Source organism: Myotis brandtii, unplaced genomic scaffold (assembly GCF_000412655.1).
Source record: "Myotis brandtii unplaced genomic scaffold, ASM41265v1 scaffold17, whole genome shotgun sequence".
Classification (NCBI taxonomy): Eukaryota; Metazoa; Chordata; class Mammalia; order Chiroptera; family Vespertilionidae; genus Myotis; species Myotis brandtii.
Window position 1 is genome coordinate 39,006 of NW_005356259.1, and position 18,874 is coordinate 57,879.

The 18,874-nt window shown below is 32.5% G+C and overlaps 2 protein-coding genes across 6 annotated transcripts in view; one reads left to right on the plus strand and one right to left on the minus strand.

Annotated features, from left to right (window-relative positions):
- The window catches only part of COG5 (component of oligomeric golgi complex 5), a gene marked incomplete at its 5' end in the record, with an annotated part of 187,590 nt that overhangs the window by 37,252 nt on the left and 131,464 nt on the right, over positions 1-18,874 (plus strand). The window lies entirely within an intron of this gene.
- GPR22 (G protein-coupled receptor 22) lies at positions 4,369-10,081 on the minus strand. 5 transcript variants are annotated; one of them, XM_014536926.1, is made up of 4 exons: positions 9,620-9,707; positions 8,424-8,691; positions 7,662-7,869; positions 4,369-6,010 (listed from the first exon to the last, which is right to left on the minus strand). In XM_014536926.1, the coding sequence occupies exon 4, from the start codon at positions 5,982-5,984 to the stop codon at positions 4,686-4,688; it is 1,299 nt and encodes a 432-aa protein (XP_014392412.1). In that variant the 5' UTR covers positions 5,985-6,010; positions 7,662-7,869; positions 8,424-8,691; positions 9,620-9,707; the 3' UTR covers positions 4,369-4,685. The 5 variants fall into 5 exon arrangements, with proteins under 5 accessions (XP_014392412.1, XP_005862925.1, XP_014392410.1 ...); XM_005862863.2 differs by lacking the exons at positions 7,662-7,869; positions 8,424-8,691 and adding an exon at positions 10,002-10,081 and having other exon boundaries at positions 9,620-9,866; XM_014536924.1 differs by having other exon boundaries at positions 7,759-8,691; positions 9,620-9,992.

The following is an 18,874-nucleotide window of genomic DNA, read 5'->3' on the forward strand; positions in this document are numbered from 1 at the left end:
GTGGCTTAAGGCGTAGCGAAGGTATGGTCAATTAGCATCTTTGTCTTTTATTAGTGTAGATTATTAGAAAAAAGCAAAGGATATTTACATTTTTTACTTTAAATACCTTGACATTTTTTCATTATATTTATAATTTTTTATAATTAAAAGATTACTGAAGAAGAAAATACATTTAATAGAAAAATGGAATAAACCAATATATAAACTTATGGTATTTTAAAACATCAATTTAAAATTTTTATTTTGAATAGTTTCTAATAACTAGAATATTCTTAAATAATATTATTGATTTTTAGTTGAATTTGCTGCTTTGCCAGAAATGCGTTTTTGTTTTAGGCCTTTTTATTTATGTACTTTATACAAAACATAATTTAAACTTTCTTAGTTCATTGAGGCTAATCTTGTTTCTTATAGTTCTTTGTATGGCCGTCTAAAATTATTTAATCTCTTATCCCAGTTGTCTTTCTAGTCAGTTGGCATTCCCTATTGATTCTGCCTTCACATTGCCTGTCACATCTATGTGCTCCTTTGCAAAGCTTCTACCAGGCCTTCATAACCTATCCAGGTGATGGCAACAGTTTCCCATCTTCTGTTGTTTTACCCAGCAACAGTTTTGTTTCTCAGCTTCCCATTACTGTTTTACCCAATCAACTTTTCTACATATTGCTGTTTATTAGTATTATTTGTGTAGCTCATTTCTCATTGTATTATTCCCCTCCTCTGATATCTCTGCTGGCATTAAAGGCCTTCTGCCTTTTGCCCCAACTTAACTTACCAGCTGAACTTCTCACTACTGTATAACTTCTAAAGAAAACAATTGATCATTTCCAGAATATGTTTCAGTAGCTTCCCTCAACAGTGCTTTTGTTTATATTGTGTGTGTGTGTGTGTGTGTGTGTGTGTGTTTTAAATAAAAGAATAGCTTATTGCCCTAGCTGGCTTGGCTAAGTGGACAGAACGTTGGCCTGCGGACTGAAGGGTCCTGGGTTCAATTTCGGTCAAGGGCACGTGCCCAGGTGTGGGCTTGATCTCCAGTAGTGGGTGTGCAGGAGGCAGCCAATCAGTGATTCTCTCTCATCAATGATGTTTCTATCTCTCTCTCCCTCTCCCTTCTTCCCCCCCCCCAAAAAATCAATAAAAAATATATATTTAACAAAAAAGAATAGCTTATTGATTTTTAGAGAGAGAGGAAGGGAGAGGGAGAGAAAAACATCGATATAAGTGTGACTTCAATTGGCTGCCTACTGCACATCCCCCCTAGGGATTGAGCCTGTAGGCATGTGCTGACTGGGAATTGAACCAGCAACTTTTCAGTGCACAGGATGGTGCCCAACCAACTGAGCCACACCAGCCAGGACTGTTTATATATTATTTTTAAATCCAACATAATTTCTTTTTCTTAAGTCTATTAACTTTATTCTTTTTGTAGCATTTATCACATTCTACCTTTTAAATAGATATTGCTGTACTCTTTATTACCTTGATTCTAGACTTTAAGCTCTGAGGATAATGACTCTATTCTATATGAATATGAGTATTTGCTGTATTGCCTTCTACATTGTAAGAATTAAAGTGTTAATTGCATTACAAAGCTTACTTAAATGTGCAGTCATAAAATGTAAGAAAACAAAGTTTTATTGACTTTAGAAAGTAGTCTTGAAATTACAATGCTGACTAAAGCGCTACTAACGACCTATTTTCTTTCACTTTTCAGGTTTTCACTTTTAAGTCTAATCTTAGTGAAATGAGGATTTTGATTTTTAATGTCCAAAAAACTGAGATTTTGCTGTAATTTTATTTGGGGTATTAAAAAATAGACCACATACCTAAAAATTGACTTACGATGAGTGAGAAGTACAGAACTATTATGAATGCCATTTAAAAAAAAAGCATAATTGTAAATAATTCAATTTTCATAATAGGTTGACCATCTGTTGGGGCTAGTTGGTAGAATAATAACCTCCTTAAAGTAACAAATCAAACGAAAGAGAAAAATCACAGTTTCATATCTCGTTGAGCTCATCTTCAGTTAGTTTTTACAATAATACTTCTTATTTTTATAGTTTTGAAGAACCAAACCAGTTAACTAATAGAAATTGATAACTTTGCTTGTGGTTTGTGACATATGGATAGAAAAAACATAATTTTAAGAAGGATTCACACATTGAATTTACTGTTACTTCTGTTTCTTTGGCATTAAAAAATTCATTCTAACATGAAAAATTACCATTAATGCTTTTTTTGTTAAAGTTATTTGAAATAGAAAAATTTATACATGGTGGTGAAAGTCGTCATAAGGGAAAAAAATTTTCACCTTTTCATAGAATAAACATTTAACAAAAACATTTTTCTATTTCTCCTCTCATTTAAGCTGAGGTAATTGCAAACATATGTGTCTTTTTTTTAAAAGCTAAACTTATAAATATAATTTTGATTGATATATTATTTAACATTAAAAAGCTGTTAGAAATTGTCTGGTATGTATGATTTTTCTTTATTGTAAGTCAGTGGGTATGCTTTTGTTTACCTGATAGATCATTACTGGTTGGCAAAGATGCTTGTTAATTGTCTGTTTCAGTGTCAGCGTAGAAATAATAACAGTTAGAGGGCAACATTATAATATTTGCCATTTATTTATTATTTTGATAGATTACTTATTACAGAGAACAAGAGGGCTTGAAAGCAGTTTAGGCAAATATATTAGAAAAGTGTTTTTTAACTGAGTCCTTTGGCATATGTATAGACTTGAGGGTTAAAAATATTTAAAGCACAAAGTGTTTTCTCTTAATATGAAAACTCTAAAAATAGTTGAATTTTTATTAAGATTATAAAACTAAATACTAAAATTTTAATTTATGCTTGGGAGTTCAACTATGAAATAAGTTTAAAAATTTTAAATTAATATATTAGCAGATATTTTATGCCAAATATATTTATCAAATGAAAATTTTCTTAATATCTTTGTTTATGAATTCTTAATTTGTCTTCCAGGTTTCAAGAAATAAGTCCTATGGTATATTTTGTCAAATAGCATTTCTTTAATTTTATAAAAGAGTAGAAAATAAGTAGGAAGAAAATAATTTCAGCTTTGCCAAGATTTGACATTGTTAGCATTATTATCAGCAGTAAATGAATTTGTTGTGTAACCTCAGGGAATTCAAGTTATTGCATGGTGCTTATTTCCCCAAGGATTAGGGTATTCAGTAAACTTGACTGAATGAATTTCATTTATTTACATAAAAGTAATATATTATTGAATTGTTTAATATAAAATTTAAAAATGAGTTGCTACTTTATTTAGTGAATATAGTGTTAAAAATAGAATAAAAATTATCTAGTTAATAAAATGATAAGGGAGCAAGTATTTGCCCACTTTAAGAAATTTATTGCTCTTTTTCTGATACAGTTATACTTAGCACTCATGAATAGATTATTAGATTATTACAGTTGAAAAATATTTGATAAGAATTCCCAACCTGATATCTATAGTTAGGATTAGTAATTTCATAATTTTCCAACATGAGTTGAGGATTGGAGACAAAAATGCTTACATTGAGTGGTGTAGAGTAAAACAAATTGACTAGGTTTATTGCCACTTTAATGATTTTCAGAGTGGAAATAGAACTACTGTATTTTGAAACATTTGGGAGTTACGGTAGGGTAGTAACATTGTGTAAATTGTATTACTCTAAAGTTGCTATATATCTAAAATTAAAAATAGTTGGTTTTGTTAAGCTTTTCTACAATAATATAGTCCTTTTTTTCTCCCTGGTATTCAGATTTTAATAATTAACTTTTATTACACAAAAAGACCAACTTGAATAAAGTTATTTTAAAACACCGTTTTTGCCAGCAGACTATATTAATTCCAAGCATTTGGCTTAGACTGAAGCAAAGTGAGAAAAGGAAGACTGAGGCTGGTGCTTTAGTTTTCTTCCTTCTCTTTATTATCAGTTCATTTGTATAGTATAGGCATAATGCCCTTGTTTTTAGAATGTCAAACTCTTTTTCATAATAAACTTGAATTTAAAAAGTTTCTCTATCTTGGTGTGAAATATAGGTTATTTGTTTTTCGTTCTTGAATATTAAAATTCTGATAAACCCTACAATTTCTACATATAAAAAAAGGATAAAGTTTTATACATGGTTCATTATTTTTGGTGCATCAAATATTACAGCAAGTCGACTATATCAGAAAACAATATAGTGGTACAGAAAATTCTGGATTGTTTTGATTATTTGGAGCTGTAATTTTGGTTCTTATGTTAAAATGCTATTCCAGTTGACATATAAATATATCTATAGTTTGTGGCTTAGAAACAATATACTTTATAAAAAGAAGAAAACAAGGATACCTGTGTCAGTTATATTTTTAAGTTATAGACTGTTTTAAGGCTATGTATTTATTATTTAGAAAATATGACTTACATGAATATCTTCTGATGGACATAATATAGACAAAATATACATATGATATTACTTTAACAAACTGCCATGCAACAAATACATTAATTTATGAATAAATTGAATATATATGACCTAATCTAATCTTGACATTTACATTGAAAATTTACAACATAACCAATACTTAAAATGTTTTTTCTTATATTTGGCAGTAATTTTACTTTTTTACAATTTAAATTTAAAACTTCTGAATGTGGATTTGGTAAAACTTAGACTTTTCCTTAGTCGGTGACAACCTGAGGTACTAAACATTTTTCTCTTATTTCACTGTCTTCAAAGGTAATTTTGTTTCTTTTAGGATCTATCCAAGAGTTGTGAATTACAGCATTATTAGGCATGGGATCAGCTTCTACTATGGAAACAACTCGCTTTTTCATTTTACTTTTCAAGACCTTTTGAAATTTTTGTCTTGTGAATGCATATAACAGAGGGTGAAATATAGTTGTTCCATAAGCCATGACTAGAAAACACAGCCTTAATTTTACTAAAAGGTCACTTGGGCCTAAACATAAAATGGTGGTATTTAAAACAGAAATTGGTGTCCAGCAGAGAAGAAATGTAGAAATAATCAATAAAGACATTCTGAAGACTCTTTTTTGCCTTTCCCTTCGTTCACGGTGTCGTTTCACAGCTCGCCGGAGGGCAATTATTACGGAGACTGAAGTTCTTACACCAAAGACTACATTTCTCCCACCACTGCTTTGTGACATGTCTGTAGTCTCATGTTGCGTGGTTAGAGAAATAGTCTTTTTTTTTCTTGCTTTCTTCTTCTGTCCTGTTGAAAATCTGGTACCTATTCGAATATTAAGAGCCTGAAGTATTTTGGTGTATGTGATTAACATTACTATGACAGTGAAAAAGAATATTGGAATCTGTACAAGCAGGTGGTAATACATCCCCAGTTCAGTGTAGTATTCATTTGTACTGACACACAAAAGTGTCTTATTTTCCCATGTATTTCCAGTTTGAAGACTGAAGAAATTTACCTCAATAAAGGGAATCAGGAAAGAGAAAAATGAAAAAATCCAAATGGATATCATTAGCATTATCGCTCTACCCATTGTCAGAATTCGGTTTGCAGGTTTTACAGAGATGTCATATCTGTCCAAAGTGATAGCAAAAACGTTGATCGCTGTTGAGACACTTGCAAAAGATACACAGGCTTCATGGAAACAGCAGATAAGAGCAGTGTTACTTTCTAGTGAAAGCAGAAGGATAACTATAGTTAGAGGAATACATCCCACACAAATTATTACATCAAGTACATGAAGATTCATTGTAATAATGTTACTGACAGAGTTGATTAAGTTGGATTTCATGCAGTAAAGTACCAGTACGGTAAGGTTGCTGCCAAGTCCCAACACAATTTCTAACATGAGAAATCCGGTGAGAGACGCTTGAAAGCTTAATGGATATGATAGTGGTTGGTACATTTTGGTGTTGATGTCATCAATGTCATCTCGAACTGTAATGTTAGATTCAGACTGCATGTTGATTTCCAGAATGGGAGAAAAACACATTCTTTTGGAGCAGTTGATTTTTTTCCCTAGAAAGTGAAATAGAAAAACTATTTGATTATTTGGCAATTTAAATGACATATAAAATGTGTTCTTTGTGGAAAAAAACACACCTTTTTTATTGTGTACTTAGTTTAATTTTTAAGTTTGTAAACTATTAATGGAAAGCAGAATTAGGAAATAGCAAGGTTGCATTATTTTGACATAAAAGGAAATTGGGTTCTCCCTTTGAAGACATAACTATATGGGGTTTACTTTTATAGAGTTCAAAATTATTTCATACATTGAAAACATTCTACTCATGTGGGTTTTTTAAACTTATTATTTGAGACACAGTATATTTTTGTATAATAAAACTACCCATTATGCAAAACTGCTTTTAGCCCAGTGTTTTAAGATTTCATTTTAAAGTGTTGTGAGAAGGTGGGAAATAAACATTGTTTTATTTTGTTCTAGTATAATTAGTGTAGGTATAATTATTCCCCTGAGATTTCAAATGAACAGGACAAGTGTTCATTTAGAAGGTAAATGGTATAGAGTACCAGTTTGCTTTAAATTATTTTGTTCATGTTCTTAATTGTAATTCATATTCACAAGTCAACAGTGTGATTTAGGGATATTGGGAGTTTTTCACATAGAATTAGACAAAGGATAGATATTTCACATTTAATCATGAAAATGCTCACTGAACTTTATAGTGAGCAAACTTATATTATAAAAATTGGAAGAAAAAGGACATATGTTAAAGTAAAACGTCACAAAGCTTGGAACAATAATCACTCCTATGAATGATTTATTTTGTGACCACACCCTCTTGTATCTTGTGGAAGGAGAAAATTGAAATTTAATATCATATTAAGAAATAGCCATTTTTGAAGTGGCTTAAAATACTTTATCAGTTGGTTTTATATAAGCAGAATTTTTAAAGTAAAAAAAAAAAGAAATTTTAGGGAAAAGGAGTATCTCAAGCCCATTTTCTGAGGAATCTTTTAAAGTTTCACATTCTCTCTGGAACCTTTTATATAAATCACCCTGTGTATAATTTTGAGGAAACTTAAAAAAAAATAACCTCTTGCTAATTCATGCAAATCTATATTTTAATATATAGAGATTTAGGGTAAGTCATAAAACTAATGTCTGATTTTATAGACAAAACTATCAGTAACCAGTAGTATATTCAGTTAAAATATAAAATCTTCCAACCAACTATATTTCACATTTTGAGTACAGAATTTTGATCGCAAAATCATAAGCATAAATTATAAAGGCTAGTAATTTTCAGAACTTAGGTTAACCTCTTGATGTAACCTTTTATAAGTTCTAGAATACAATCTTATCTATGCATATTATTTTAGGAGTAATATTTCAGAAGCACAAATAAATGATAGCATATTTCTTTTGAGCTTGGTATAAAATATTACCAGAGGCACATATTCAAGAAAGTGAAGGTCTTAGCTAACATTGAAATCCTATAAAAATGGAAAATTTTAAGTGTTTCAAATTTTCTGAATTGACAGATTAAACATCAGGTCTTTGTCACATCAGTTAGATTTATAAGTAAATAAAGTAGAAATGTCAAGTTAGGTGATAATGAAGAAAAATGCATCTCCTTTAGAGCAAGATTCTTTTCTTTTGTAAATGTTAAACGGTGTGATGGGGAGCATGCATCTTCTGACCTACCTGTTTGCTGTTGCCTTATAGGCCTTTTGGTTCACTATAGCAGTTTTTCACAAATTGATGCATGATGTCATTGACAAATTTTGACATGAATTTTTACCTGACAGCAGTGAAGTAGCTGTGTTTTATTTCATGTCTTGTAGGCATTCTTTCATTTTCTCTCCAATACTTCAAATGCATGAATTGTGAGATTTAGTTGGCTGATGGATTTCTAAAGACCAGTAAACAATATTTTTGTTTGTTTTGTCTTAAAAAGTCACAACCAAGCGAAACTTCTTCAAATGATAGGAATTATGATTCCCTTTATGGAAATATATGATAGCGTCTCTTTATTTTCCAGAACATGTGAAAACAAAAAAGGTTTCTAGCTCCTAAAATGTATTTAGACATCCTTTTGTTACACACTGTTTCTATAGCAGTCTTGATTATTTTGAAATGATTTCTAGATCACATAAACTTGTTTTATATTATAAATCCAGTCCATGTTCTTTTGATAAAAACCATCTGCTATTTAATCTGGTTTGTTTTCATTAGAAGAGGATATATAATTGGTCATAAAACTCCAATGGAAAAATCCTTTAGTAATATCAATTAATACAAATATCTCAATATTTAGTACAGAAAATACTTGCTAAAGCTTCATTTAGCTTGCTGGTAATATTTGGCATTCTTATTTCGGTAATCCATGTTTCATTGTTTCTTTAAGAACCAGTAGCTCCATAATTCTGATATATTAAAGTATAAACACCTCTTTAAAGTGCTCACCATTTTGTCTTCAGGATTTTACACTTATATTGTTTTTCTTTTTGTGGTTATTTTATATAGCATCTTCTGTCGATGATTACTGTTGATGTGTTACATCCCAGCAGTAATGTAGACCTATTCTCTCTGGTTTTAACTCCTTAGTAACTTAAAATCATATGTTACAAGAATATCCTGCAATTTATAGTTCAGACAGCTAGGTAGATAGATGCTCGGTCAGATGCATTCTTCATATTTTCAGTTGTAAGTACTGAATTAGCTGCTGTGGGCCCTTGTGCAAAAGAAAAAAAAAAAGATTAAGAAATAGGGCTTCCTAATAATTTCAGATTAATTGGAAGTTAGTTTTGTTTATTTTAACACTATATACAGCATTTGTTATCACAGTAAGCAGACTGTATTTTTATAGCCACAGCTTATACATAAATTTAATGGTTTCTTTAATTACAATATTCTCTTTTCCTAACAAGGGTTGTAAATTATTTAATAACAGAATTAACATCACAAATATAACCATGAAAGTAAAGCTGTAGTTTTTTAAAGCTAACTGATTTCTGCTCTCATTTTTTAAGCTAACCTGTATTTTCAGAGATTATGAGCAATTAGCTTATATTAAACATGCTGTCATTCCCTCATCTTTATACTAAATTGAACAATATTTCCAGCTGTAAAATATTGTAACTTGCTACATTATTAGCACATGGTTTGAATTTAATTGATTAAAACAGATTTTATGGTAAGTTATTATAAATTTCCATTGAAGAATTATTTATGTAATTGAAATATGAAAGGTAAACTGCAAAATGTAACTGCAAATTAAATAATTTTTAATGACCATGCCCAATGATAAATTGAACCAAAAATTGAGTAATAAATAATAGCTAAGTAGTAACCCTGGTTCTTTTAAGAAAAATAAGCATTTCTTAAGGAAAACTGTGTTGATGACTTTAAGATTACTTAGTATATTTGAAATGACTTAAAAGCTGATGTCTTCATAGTGAATTAACAATTAATATTTTTTGAATTTAACATAGCATCCTAAAATTACATATAAAATATTCATGTCTTAAATCTAAAAGATACATGTTTAACAATAAGTAAAATTAAGCAAATAAACTCTTAAAATTCAGGCTATTTTTCAAAGTAATTTTACCCACTATGCCAGTTCAAAAGCAGCTGCATACTATAATAAGGAATCTTACCTCCGCTAAAGATTTGATAAATTCCTGATGTAGTTGAAGCGTTTCCAGTTTTGATTGATTCATTTTGTTCACTTGTTAGGAGAGGACTTGGAAAGAGAGTCATAAACATCTCTTCGGAAAGACCTTAATGAAAATATTTGTCTGTACTGTGCCATTGTTTCAGCAGTACTGCTAATGTATGGAACATGTAGTGCTGCTTAGAGCTGCTGCAGCCTCTCACTCTTCCTCCTGTGGAATCAATAAGCGTCTGAAAATACATAATGAAAGTAATTTAACATGCTGAAGTCTTCCTGTCTCCAGAGACAACATTTTCTAAAAAGGAACGGCACTGCTTTTCAGAGGAAAGCCTATTCTGGGCAGCTTTTGCAGAATGACAGCCTACCTTGTCGCTGCTCTCCACTGCAGAGAGATGCAGTGCATTCACTAATTTTGATTGGTCAGTTGTATCGGGTTTGAACTGTGTTCATATGTATAGCAGCCCCCCCCCCACACACACACTGTTTTTATATAAGGATGCTTTTTAAAAAGGCTATAAGTGGTTGTATGTTGCTCTTAAATAGAACATGAGTAAGTTAGTCCTTTAAAAATATATATTCTGGTTTGTTGTTTATTTATGCGCCAAAAATTAAAATGCATGGGGGGGGGGGGTCACAAAAGAATTCAGTTTGTAAGAGTATGTATTCTTTTAAAAGCCCAGAAAATTGCACTTGAGAATATTTTAGTCATATATGTTTTTGGTTGAGATTCTTTGTTGTACAAATAGAAAGCCACTGCATCTTTACTGTGAACCACATTGAATTTCAACTAGTTTGTTTGTATTCAAGTCATCTTCTCTGTGTATTCCAAATTGTGAACATCTCAAGTTGCTAAATGTTTTTTTTAAAAGATCCATTTCTATTAGTATATTCTGTGTATAAAGATTTAATCATGTGCATTACTTTTGAGGTTACTATTCAGTCTTCACCTTTACTAAATCTTTTATTTAGTATATATATACTGATCATTCACCATAATATTTTATTTCAATTGGCTACTTCTATTTTAGTGTATAGCAATCTCCTATTATATATAGCTATATGCTAATGTTATTGGGTGAATATTTTGGTAAGGGAAAAAGGAAGTTAGTTACAAGTCTTCATAAATTATAAAGCTAAATTATTTTGAGATAGATATGCTCTCAAAAGAACAAATGGTATAATATATTATTAATGTAAAATATTACTTTGAAGTCAGATTTCTATTAATTTTGTTCACCTATAAATAATTTTCTATTCTCAACATTGAAGAGTATTTTTTTAGACTTGAGTATATAAAGTAGCTGTCTTCTATCTGTTGACAAAATAGAAGACATAATGCAAATTGATTGGATTATTAGGATATTGATATCATCTGTTTTCATTATTTTAGGAATATTAGTGATCATCTTCATTTATTAAAGTGTATGCTAAATTTTAAATTTATAATTAGAATTATTTATAATTTTGAAAAGCAGTGTACATTTTTATAATTTGTTGGTAGTGTTAAAGCTATACAAGGGGTTGGCTGAGTAGTATATGAGTTTTGAATTGCATTTCAGTAGAACTTGAGAGTAATGTGGAAAATTTTGTTGTGAATTTCTAAAATTTTCTGCACAAGTTTGTGTGGCAAGACTTTGGTAATGCTAAAAATTAAAATGTGTGCCACTTTTCATGCATTTTGAAAGTTAGAGCAAAAGATCTTGTTAAGATGTTATCCATGTTGAAAGAGTGTGTGCATGTGCACAAACTCATTATTTGAAGCTTACCAGGTGTACCGGTTAATAATGCGGATTTTGTAATCAAAGAAAACACGATAATTTCAAGAGAAACATCAAAAGTGCTTTATTCAAAGTAATGTCCATCTCTGGCTACACATTTCCCTCATTTTTCAGGTAATTTGTGGATACCGTCCCAATAGAACTTTTCTTGTTTTGAGGCAAACCATTCAGAGACCCAATTTTCCACTTCTTCCTACGTTTTGAAATGCTGCTCAGAAAGTGCATGTGCCATTGATCAGAACAAGTGGTAATCTGAAGGAGCAAGGTCTGGTGAATACGGTGGGTGGATTAATGCTTCCCAGGCAAGATCTTTTCACATGTCTTTAACTGGTTTTGAAGTGTGTGATGGTGCGTCATCATGAAGCAAAATTACTTTGCCATGTCTTCTGGCAGTTGACCTGGATCAACCCATGATTTTGTGCGTTTGGGATTCTCAAAATAAATCCACTTTTCATCACCAGTCACAATTCAATGCAAAAAAGACTTTCTGTCATGCTGTTAAAGCAACATTTTACTGATGACTTTTCGGTTTTCCATTTGTCTTTCGTTCAGTTCCTGTGGCACCCATTTTCCTTCCTTTAAAATCTTTCCCATTGCTTGTAAACGATCGGGAATTGTTTGCTGAGCAATGTTTAATCTTTCTGCAAGTTGTTTTTGAGTTTGACATGCATCTTCATCCAATAATGCTTGTAATTGTTGGTCTTCCAACTTTTTTTGGTTGACCTGGACATTCTTTGTATTTTACATCAAAATCATCACTTTTAAAGCGTTTAAACCAGCGTTCACAAGTATCTTGAGATGGAGCGTGTTCGCCATAAGCTTCCTAGAGTATATGATAACTGCTTCCCAAAGTATATGATAACTTTCAGCAGTACTTTTCTTCAAAATAAAGTAATGAATTAAAACTTCCCACAAATGCTTTTTTTTGGCACAAAATTCGATATTTTTAAGCATAAAAATATCTATGATGTTAACACCTTCAGCAAATTTGACATATGAAGTTTTGAAGCTTGCTGTCAATACAACAAAATAGCATACATATCAAATCACATATATATCAACATATGTGTAACTCCATCTATTAAAAAAATCTGCATTATTAACCAGTACACCTGGTAAAACTAAAACCAGAGAAAAGATATTAGCATCAGTTGTCACTAGTGCTGGGGATGAGAACTTATTAGCATGTTAGGGTTCAAGTATTTGCCTGTATATTTCATTAAAATAATCCTATGAAATTGGGGAAATCAAGACATAGAGAAGTTTAATGACTTGATTGTAGCAGAACTGGTGTTAGAACTCAGCAAACTCCCCTCTACCTATAGTTGGTCTTCTCTCTTTAGAAAATTCTGAAGGTACTTGGGACTTAGTTTTGGGTGATCTGGGTTTACACACTACTTATTAGTTAGCTACATGATTTTTGGCAAGTCAAACATTTTCTGGGCCACAATATAACTTTGATTCTTTTTGTTGAATATATTTCTGTGCTTTAACTCTCTGTGAGGCAGTATTTCCAAGTTAAATTGAAACTATTTTGAAAAAGCAATGGGATCTCTGTAAAAAGTAATGGCAGCAGAAAAGCTCAGGTCTGGACATTGCTCTATTCCCTGTGCAAGTGATATGTTGCTCAGGTCTGGACATTGCTCTATTCCCTGTGCAAGTGATATGTTGTTAAAGATACACAATATATTACAAACAACAATTTTTTGTTATGTACAATGTTTAGTATAGTTTTCTTTTTAAACACCACAAATTGGTTTTGTGATTCCATGGTTTTCTGATTTCTTAGCAGGATAATCCTAACTTCCTTTGTCTTTAACAAAGATGAAAATATCTATACCTCTGTATTGAAAATCAGATGATATTATTTCATGAAAAAATTAATATAAAATTACATATATCAGAATTTATAAACATTCTTATTTCCATAGTAACAAATTTTCATACTCGTGCATTTAACATATTTTTTATTCATGTAAGATACTAATTTTGCAAAATGCTACAATTGGTGATTTAAAGCCAAATTTTGTTATAAAATATCTAGAGATTATTAATTAGTTATTTTAACAACCTTGGAAAGCAATTTAACTTTTCTATTGATAACCGAACAACATATATGAATCTAACCCTAAATATCTCTATTAAAATCCCTTTTCACAGGTTATGTTTATCTTTTTAGTTATAGTTTGATTGCATAGGAATTTTAATTCCTAAGCTTCCCGATATGGGAGCCTTTAAAATTTAATTTTATACGTTTTCCCCCTTAAGTTTGGATAATGGTGTGAGAGTTTATTGTTTACATTTACATTGCACTATTTATATCAGACCCCTCTAGTTCTGATGCTACATTTTTTTATGATTCAGAGTTTGTATGTAAAAAAACTCAACTTTACAAAATATTGGAATGAACCATAATTGAAAGTACTTTGAAACTATTTACGAAGTATATATGCAAAAAGCTGTTCCTAATTGCTGAAAAGTCACTTTTTAAATTGTATTTAAGTGTATATGTTCTTCTGAATTAGTTTTTTGGGTTTCTTTGGGTAAATTTCCAGAAGTGGAATTGCTGGGTCATAAGGCAGCTCCATTTTTAATTTTTTGAGGTAACTCTATATTGCTTTCCACAGCAGCTGCACCAAACTGCATTCTCACCAAGAGTGCACAAGGGTTCCCTTTTGTCCACGTCCTCACCAACACTGTTTTTGTTGATTTATTGATGAAAGCCATTCTGACAGGTGTGAGATGATATCTCATTGTAGTTTTAATTTGCATCTCTATAATGATTAGTGACATTGAGCATCTTTTCATATGTCTGTTGGCCATTTGTATGTCCTCTTTGGAGAAGTGTCTATTCAGGTTCTTTGCCCATTTTTTAATCGATTGTTTCTTTGGTGTTGAGTTTTATAAGTTCTTTATGAAGTTTGGATATTAACCCCTTACCAGATGTATCATTGGCTAATATGTTCTCCCATTCAGTGTTTGTCTTTGCATTTTGTTGATAGTTTCTTTTGTTGTGCAAAAAACTTTTTTGTTTAATGTAGTCCCATTTGTTTATTTATTTATTTTTGTTTTCTTTTTCTTGTCTAAGGAGATATATGGGCAAAAATATTGCTATAAGAAATGTCTGAGATTTTACTGCCTATGTTTTCTTCTAGGATTTTTATGGTTTTTGAGTCTAACATTTAAGCCAACAGTCCATTTTGAGTTTATTCTTGTGTGCAGTGTAAGAAGGTAGTCTAGTTTCATTTTTTGTATGTATTTGTCCATTTTTCTCAACACCATTTATCGAATAGACCATCTTTACTCCATTGTATGTTCTTGCCTGCTTTGTCATATGTTAATAAACATGGGTTTATTTCTGGGTTCTCTGTTCTGTTCCATTGATCTATATGTCTGTTTTTATGGCAGTACCATGCTGTTTTGATAACTATGGCCTTGTAGTATAATTTGATATCAGGTAGCGTTGTTTGTTCTTCTTTCTCAATATTCCTGTGGCCTTTCTGGGTAAAATTCTATACTCTTTAAAAAAAAACCACACACATATTTTTATTGATTTCAGAGAGGAATGGAGAGGGAGAGAGAGAGAGAAATATTAATGACCAAAGGGAATCATCAGTTGGCTGCCTCCTGCATACCCCACACTGGGAATTGAGCCTACAACCAGGACATGTGCCCTGACTGGGAATGAAACCATAACCTCCTGGTTCATAGTTTGACACTCAACCACTGAGCATTGCTGGCTGGGCAAATTCTATACTCTTAACAAAATAACTTCACAAAGCATTTTCCCCCATCCTTTCATACCTCACCTAAGTTTATGGCATTTTTATTTATTTTTTATTTTTTATACTATGTATTTGTAAATAATTGGCTAACTAGCATCACATACATTATAAAAATAAAACATGGCATTTCTTTCCATTTTCTCATTCAACCTAGATTTTGGACTGTGTCTATTACTTCTTTTTTTATCCCCACCTGAGATATGCTTATTGATTTTAGAAAGAGAGGAAGGCAAAGAGGGAGAAGGAGAGGAGTTGGAAGAGAAAGAGAGAGAGAGAGAGAGATATCCGTGTGAGAGAGAAACATTGATCAGTTGCCTCCCATACAAAAACTATAACCTAGGTATGTGCCCTGACTGGAAAACGAATCCGCAATCTTTTGGTGTATGGGACAACGCTCCGACCAACTGAGCCAGAGCTATTATTATTTTCAAATCTCCGTCTGTTGTCTTACTGTTGTCTTATTGTCTTTGGCTCCTTGTCCAAATTATTACCACCTCTTCCCCCAATTTTCTGGCTTACTATTTTGACTGCTTAATATTCCTCTTTGCATCCTTAAATATTACGGATTTTGTTAATGTTTTTCTCTTATATTTCCAATAAGAATTACATAGTCATATTTGTGCTTCTTTTTCACATTGGTTTCTCTTTCTTTTCTGTTGTTTCATTTTCTTTGCATATAATTCTTCTATTATACGTTATTTTACAGAATTCACTTCTTTGTCCTAAAATCAAGTTAGTTGATGAAGTAGAATATATATTTAACTAAGCTAAGTCAAATCCCTTCTTCTGTGCATTGGTAGGAGACGTAGCTTAATGGCTGTCTATGAACTAGTGGTCTATTACTGAACTTAGTTAGACACATCATGCTTTTATAAAAAGGCTGCTATCCTTGATGCATAGATCCAGAGAATGGTAGAGTGCTATAGATTTAGTAATTTCCACAGTACTTCTTGGGGCATTCATTTGGGAAATAAATTTACTAATAACATTACTAATTTACTAATAATAGTAAAGCATTTACTAATAATAGTTAAAGGCTATGCTCACTGGTGACTTTCTGCAAGCAAAATACAGCAATATATCTTCAGTTACTACTACCTTCTAGTCCCCATTTAGAGATATACTGTCTACAAAAAGTTTTGCTATAGTATCTTCAAAAAGTACTGTGATTTTCATCTGATTTTGTGTGACAAAGAAACCCAGCCTCAGTTAGTCCCTTGGGAGTAAGTACTGGATTGCCTGTGGAGTAGAGTTCTCCACTCTGTTCTCTGTGGAATCTGAGTATGATTTTTAACTTCATGGGCCTCAGTGTCCTGATAAAAAGAAATAAAAGAAAAATCTCAAAAGAATCATGACCATATTTGTAAAATAGCACATAGTGAAGATTCAATAAATACTAATTTTATACTTTAAAAAAAAAGAACTGTGATTTTTATTGGTATTGCAGAGGATTTATGGATCAATTTGAGAAGTGACATCTTAACAATATTGATTCTTCCAATTTATAGATACAATATCTTAATTATTTTTAGGTCTTTTTAAAATTTCTTTTATAGCATTTAACTTTTAGATCCTGCACATATTTTGTTAGCATTTCTTAGTGCTATTTGAAATAGCACCTATTTAAAAAAAAAATTCCCATTGCTTATTTTTACCATATAGAGATAGGTACAATTTTTACTTTTTATATTTTGACCTGGTTTCCTGCAACTTTATTAAACTCATATATTAGTCTTGGGGACTTTTTGTGAATTTTACAGTGTTTTCTATCTAGATAATGCCATCTGCAAATAGAGACCATTTACTTCTTCTTTAACCATCTGTGACTTTTATTTACTTGCCTTCTTGTGCTAAGACCTTTGGTATTAGAATTGATAGAAGCGAGTGGGGAGAAGCAATCTGCCATGGGCCCTGAGCATCCCTGAGTGACCTAGGGCATGCTGGGTATTGTTGGGTATGCTAAGAATGCAAAAACCTTCTGTTCTTTACATGATCCATTTCTCAGGGTTTTGTTTGAAGCTAGCAACCTTGAGAGATGCAGTACTGCCTTCCCAGGCAAAAAGCAGACTTGCTTCTGCTTGTTCTAAAAAATAGTAAATATTCTAAGCTCAGTATTGTTTAGCTGTGATGCAAACCTACTGTACACAGTATCCACCTAGGCCCCTCTACCAGGGGACTTGGAGGGAAGGTGAACTGTCACTGACCTGATCCTCTGCTGCTTGCTGTGTCACGGGTAATAAAGTTCTTTGCCTCTGACCCAAGCATTTTATGCCTTGCCAGCATCTATGATAGAAACATCATAGCAATGTAGCTTGCAAGTAGGGTAAGTTCCTAGACCCTTCACAATTTTTGACAGTTTTGGCAACAAGGATGTAATGTTGACAGAAATATGGCTTTCTGTAAGAGCAAAGACAAGGGTTATTGTGGGCCAGTTTAGGGAATTTGAGATTCAGTAGCAAATGGTCTTGTTTAAGTGGTAGGTAGTAGATTCCATACTGACTTTTTAGAAGCTAAGCAGTGAGAGGTAAATTAAACAAAGCTGCTTCAATGGTGCTTTAGATCATTGCTCACTCTCTAGACTAGAGGAGGAAAGACTGTTATTCCATCAGTGAGGCAGCAAGCCTCTGGGTCCTAGGCAGACAGCAGTAAGTGTGGCTATGGCTCCTGAAGCAAGGGCTCGCCAGAGCTCAAATAAAAGGTGTCAGCAAAGAGAATATACAGAGGTTTGGTGAGACTGAATACCCTAAAGTTCATTTATTGAATCCAAGTAGACAGCCACTTGAAATTGAAAGTAAACGCAAAGCGAAGTCTGGCTTATTGGTGTAGAGCTCCTCTTTTCTTCTGTGCACTCTAACTCCTCTCTTCTCTGCTCTAACCTCAGCTGCTTAAGATAAAAGCCAAGCAGGGTAGGGAGCTTCAGGGCGGGGGAAGGGATTCAAACTGTTATAGCTCTGTTGGATAGAGGTGCTCAAGCACCATCTTACTGGGTCCTGTGGGGAGAAAACACAGTAAGGAGCAAGCTCAGACTGCAGGATGGAGTTGTAGCAGCTTGTACAAGGGCATATTAAGGGCCCCTGGACCTAGGTGCTTGCAGGAGCTCAGAGCTAAGGAGGAGGAAGCAGCACTGTGAGGACCTATTACAAGAAAAGCCCCCTACCTCCTCATTCCTCCTGCACTCCCCTGCACTCCCAATGTTCCTAGCAGAAAATGTCATCTCCTGGGAGCTATGGCTAAAGTCCTTTTGAATGTGTGTTTCTGCAGAGGGAAAAACACTTAAATTCAAGAAAAGCTAAAGTTGTGGGTGGAGTCTCTCGGAGCCTATTCAGTGTACTGCTGTTCTGGCTTCCTCTGCCAAATGTGTATATTTGGTGTTGACATTTTTAACATACTTATCCTGTGAATGCTTATAAGTTTGCAGGAGATTCTACCATTCATGAGCTGTTCCATGTCCTCTCTTCACGTCATCCAACACAAACAGTGTATTATCCCATGAGGAAAGAAAAGAAAATCATAGTTTTAGTTGTGATTCTGTGGCTGCAAAAGTACTCAGGTTATTTCTTAGTACAGCAGTGCCACCTGCCTGACCCAGCTACCAAGTGCACCTCTTTTTTAAAAAAAATTTCTTTATTGATTAAGGTATTACACATGTGTCCTTATCCCCCCATTGCCCCCTCA

What these genes read in the sequence shown, in the direction of transcription:
- GPR22 (XM_005862863.2), bottom strand. Translation starts at nt 9,728, where the DNA reads ATGTTTATGACTCTCTTTCCAAGTCCTCTCCTAACAAGTGAACAAAAT. An exon ending in TTATCAAATCTTTAGCGGAG is followed by an intron (nt 6,011 to 9,619) that starts GTAAGATTCCTT and finishes TTCACTTTCTAG; the next exon opens with GGAAAAAAATCAACTGCTCC.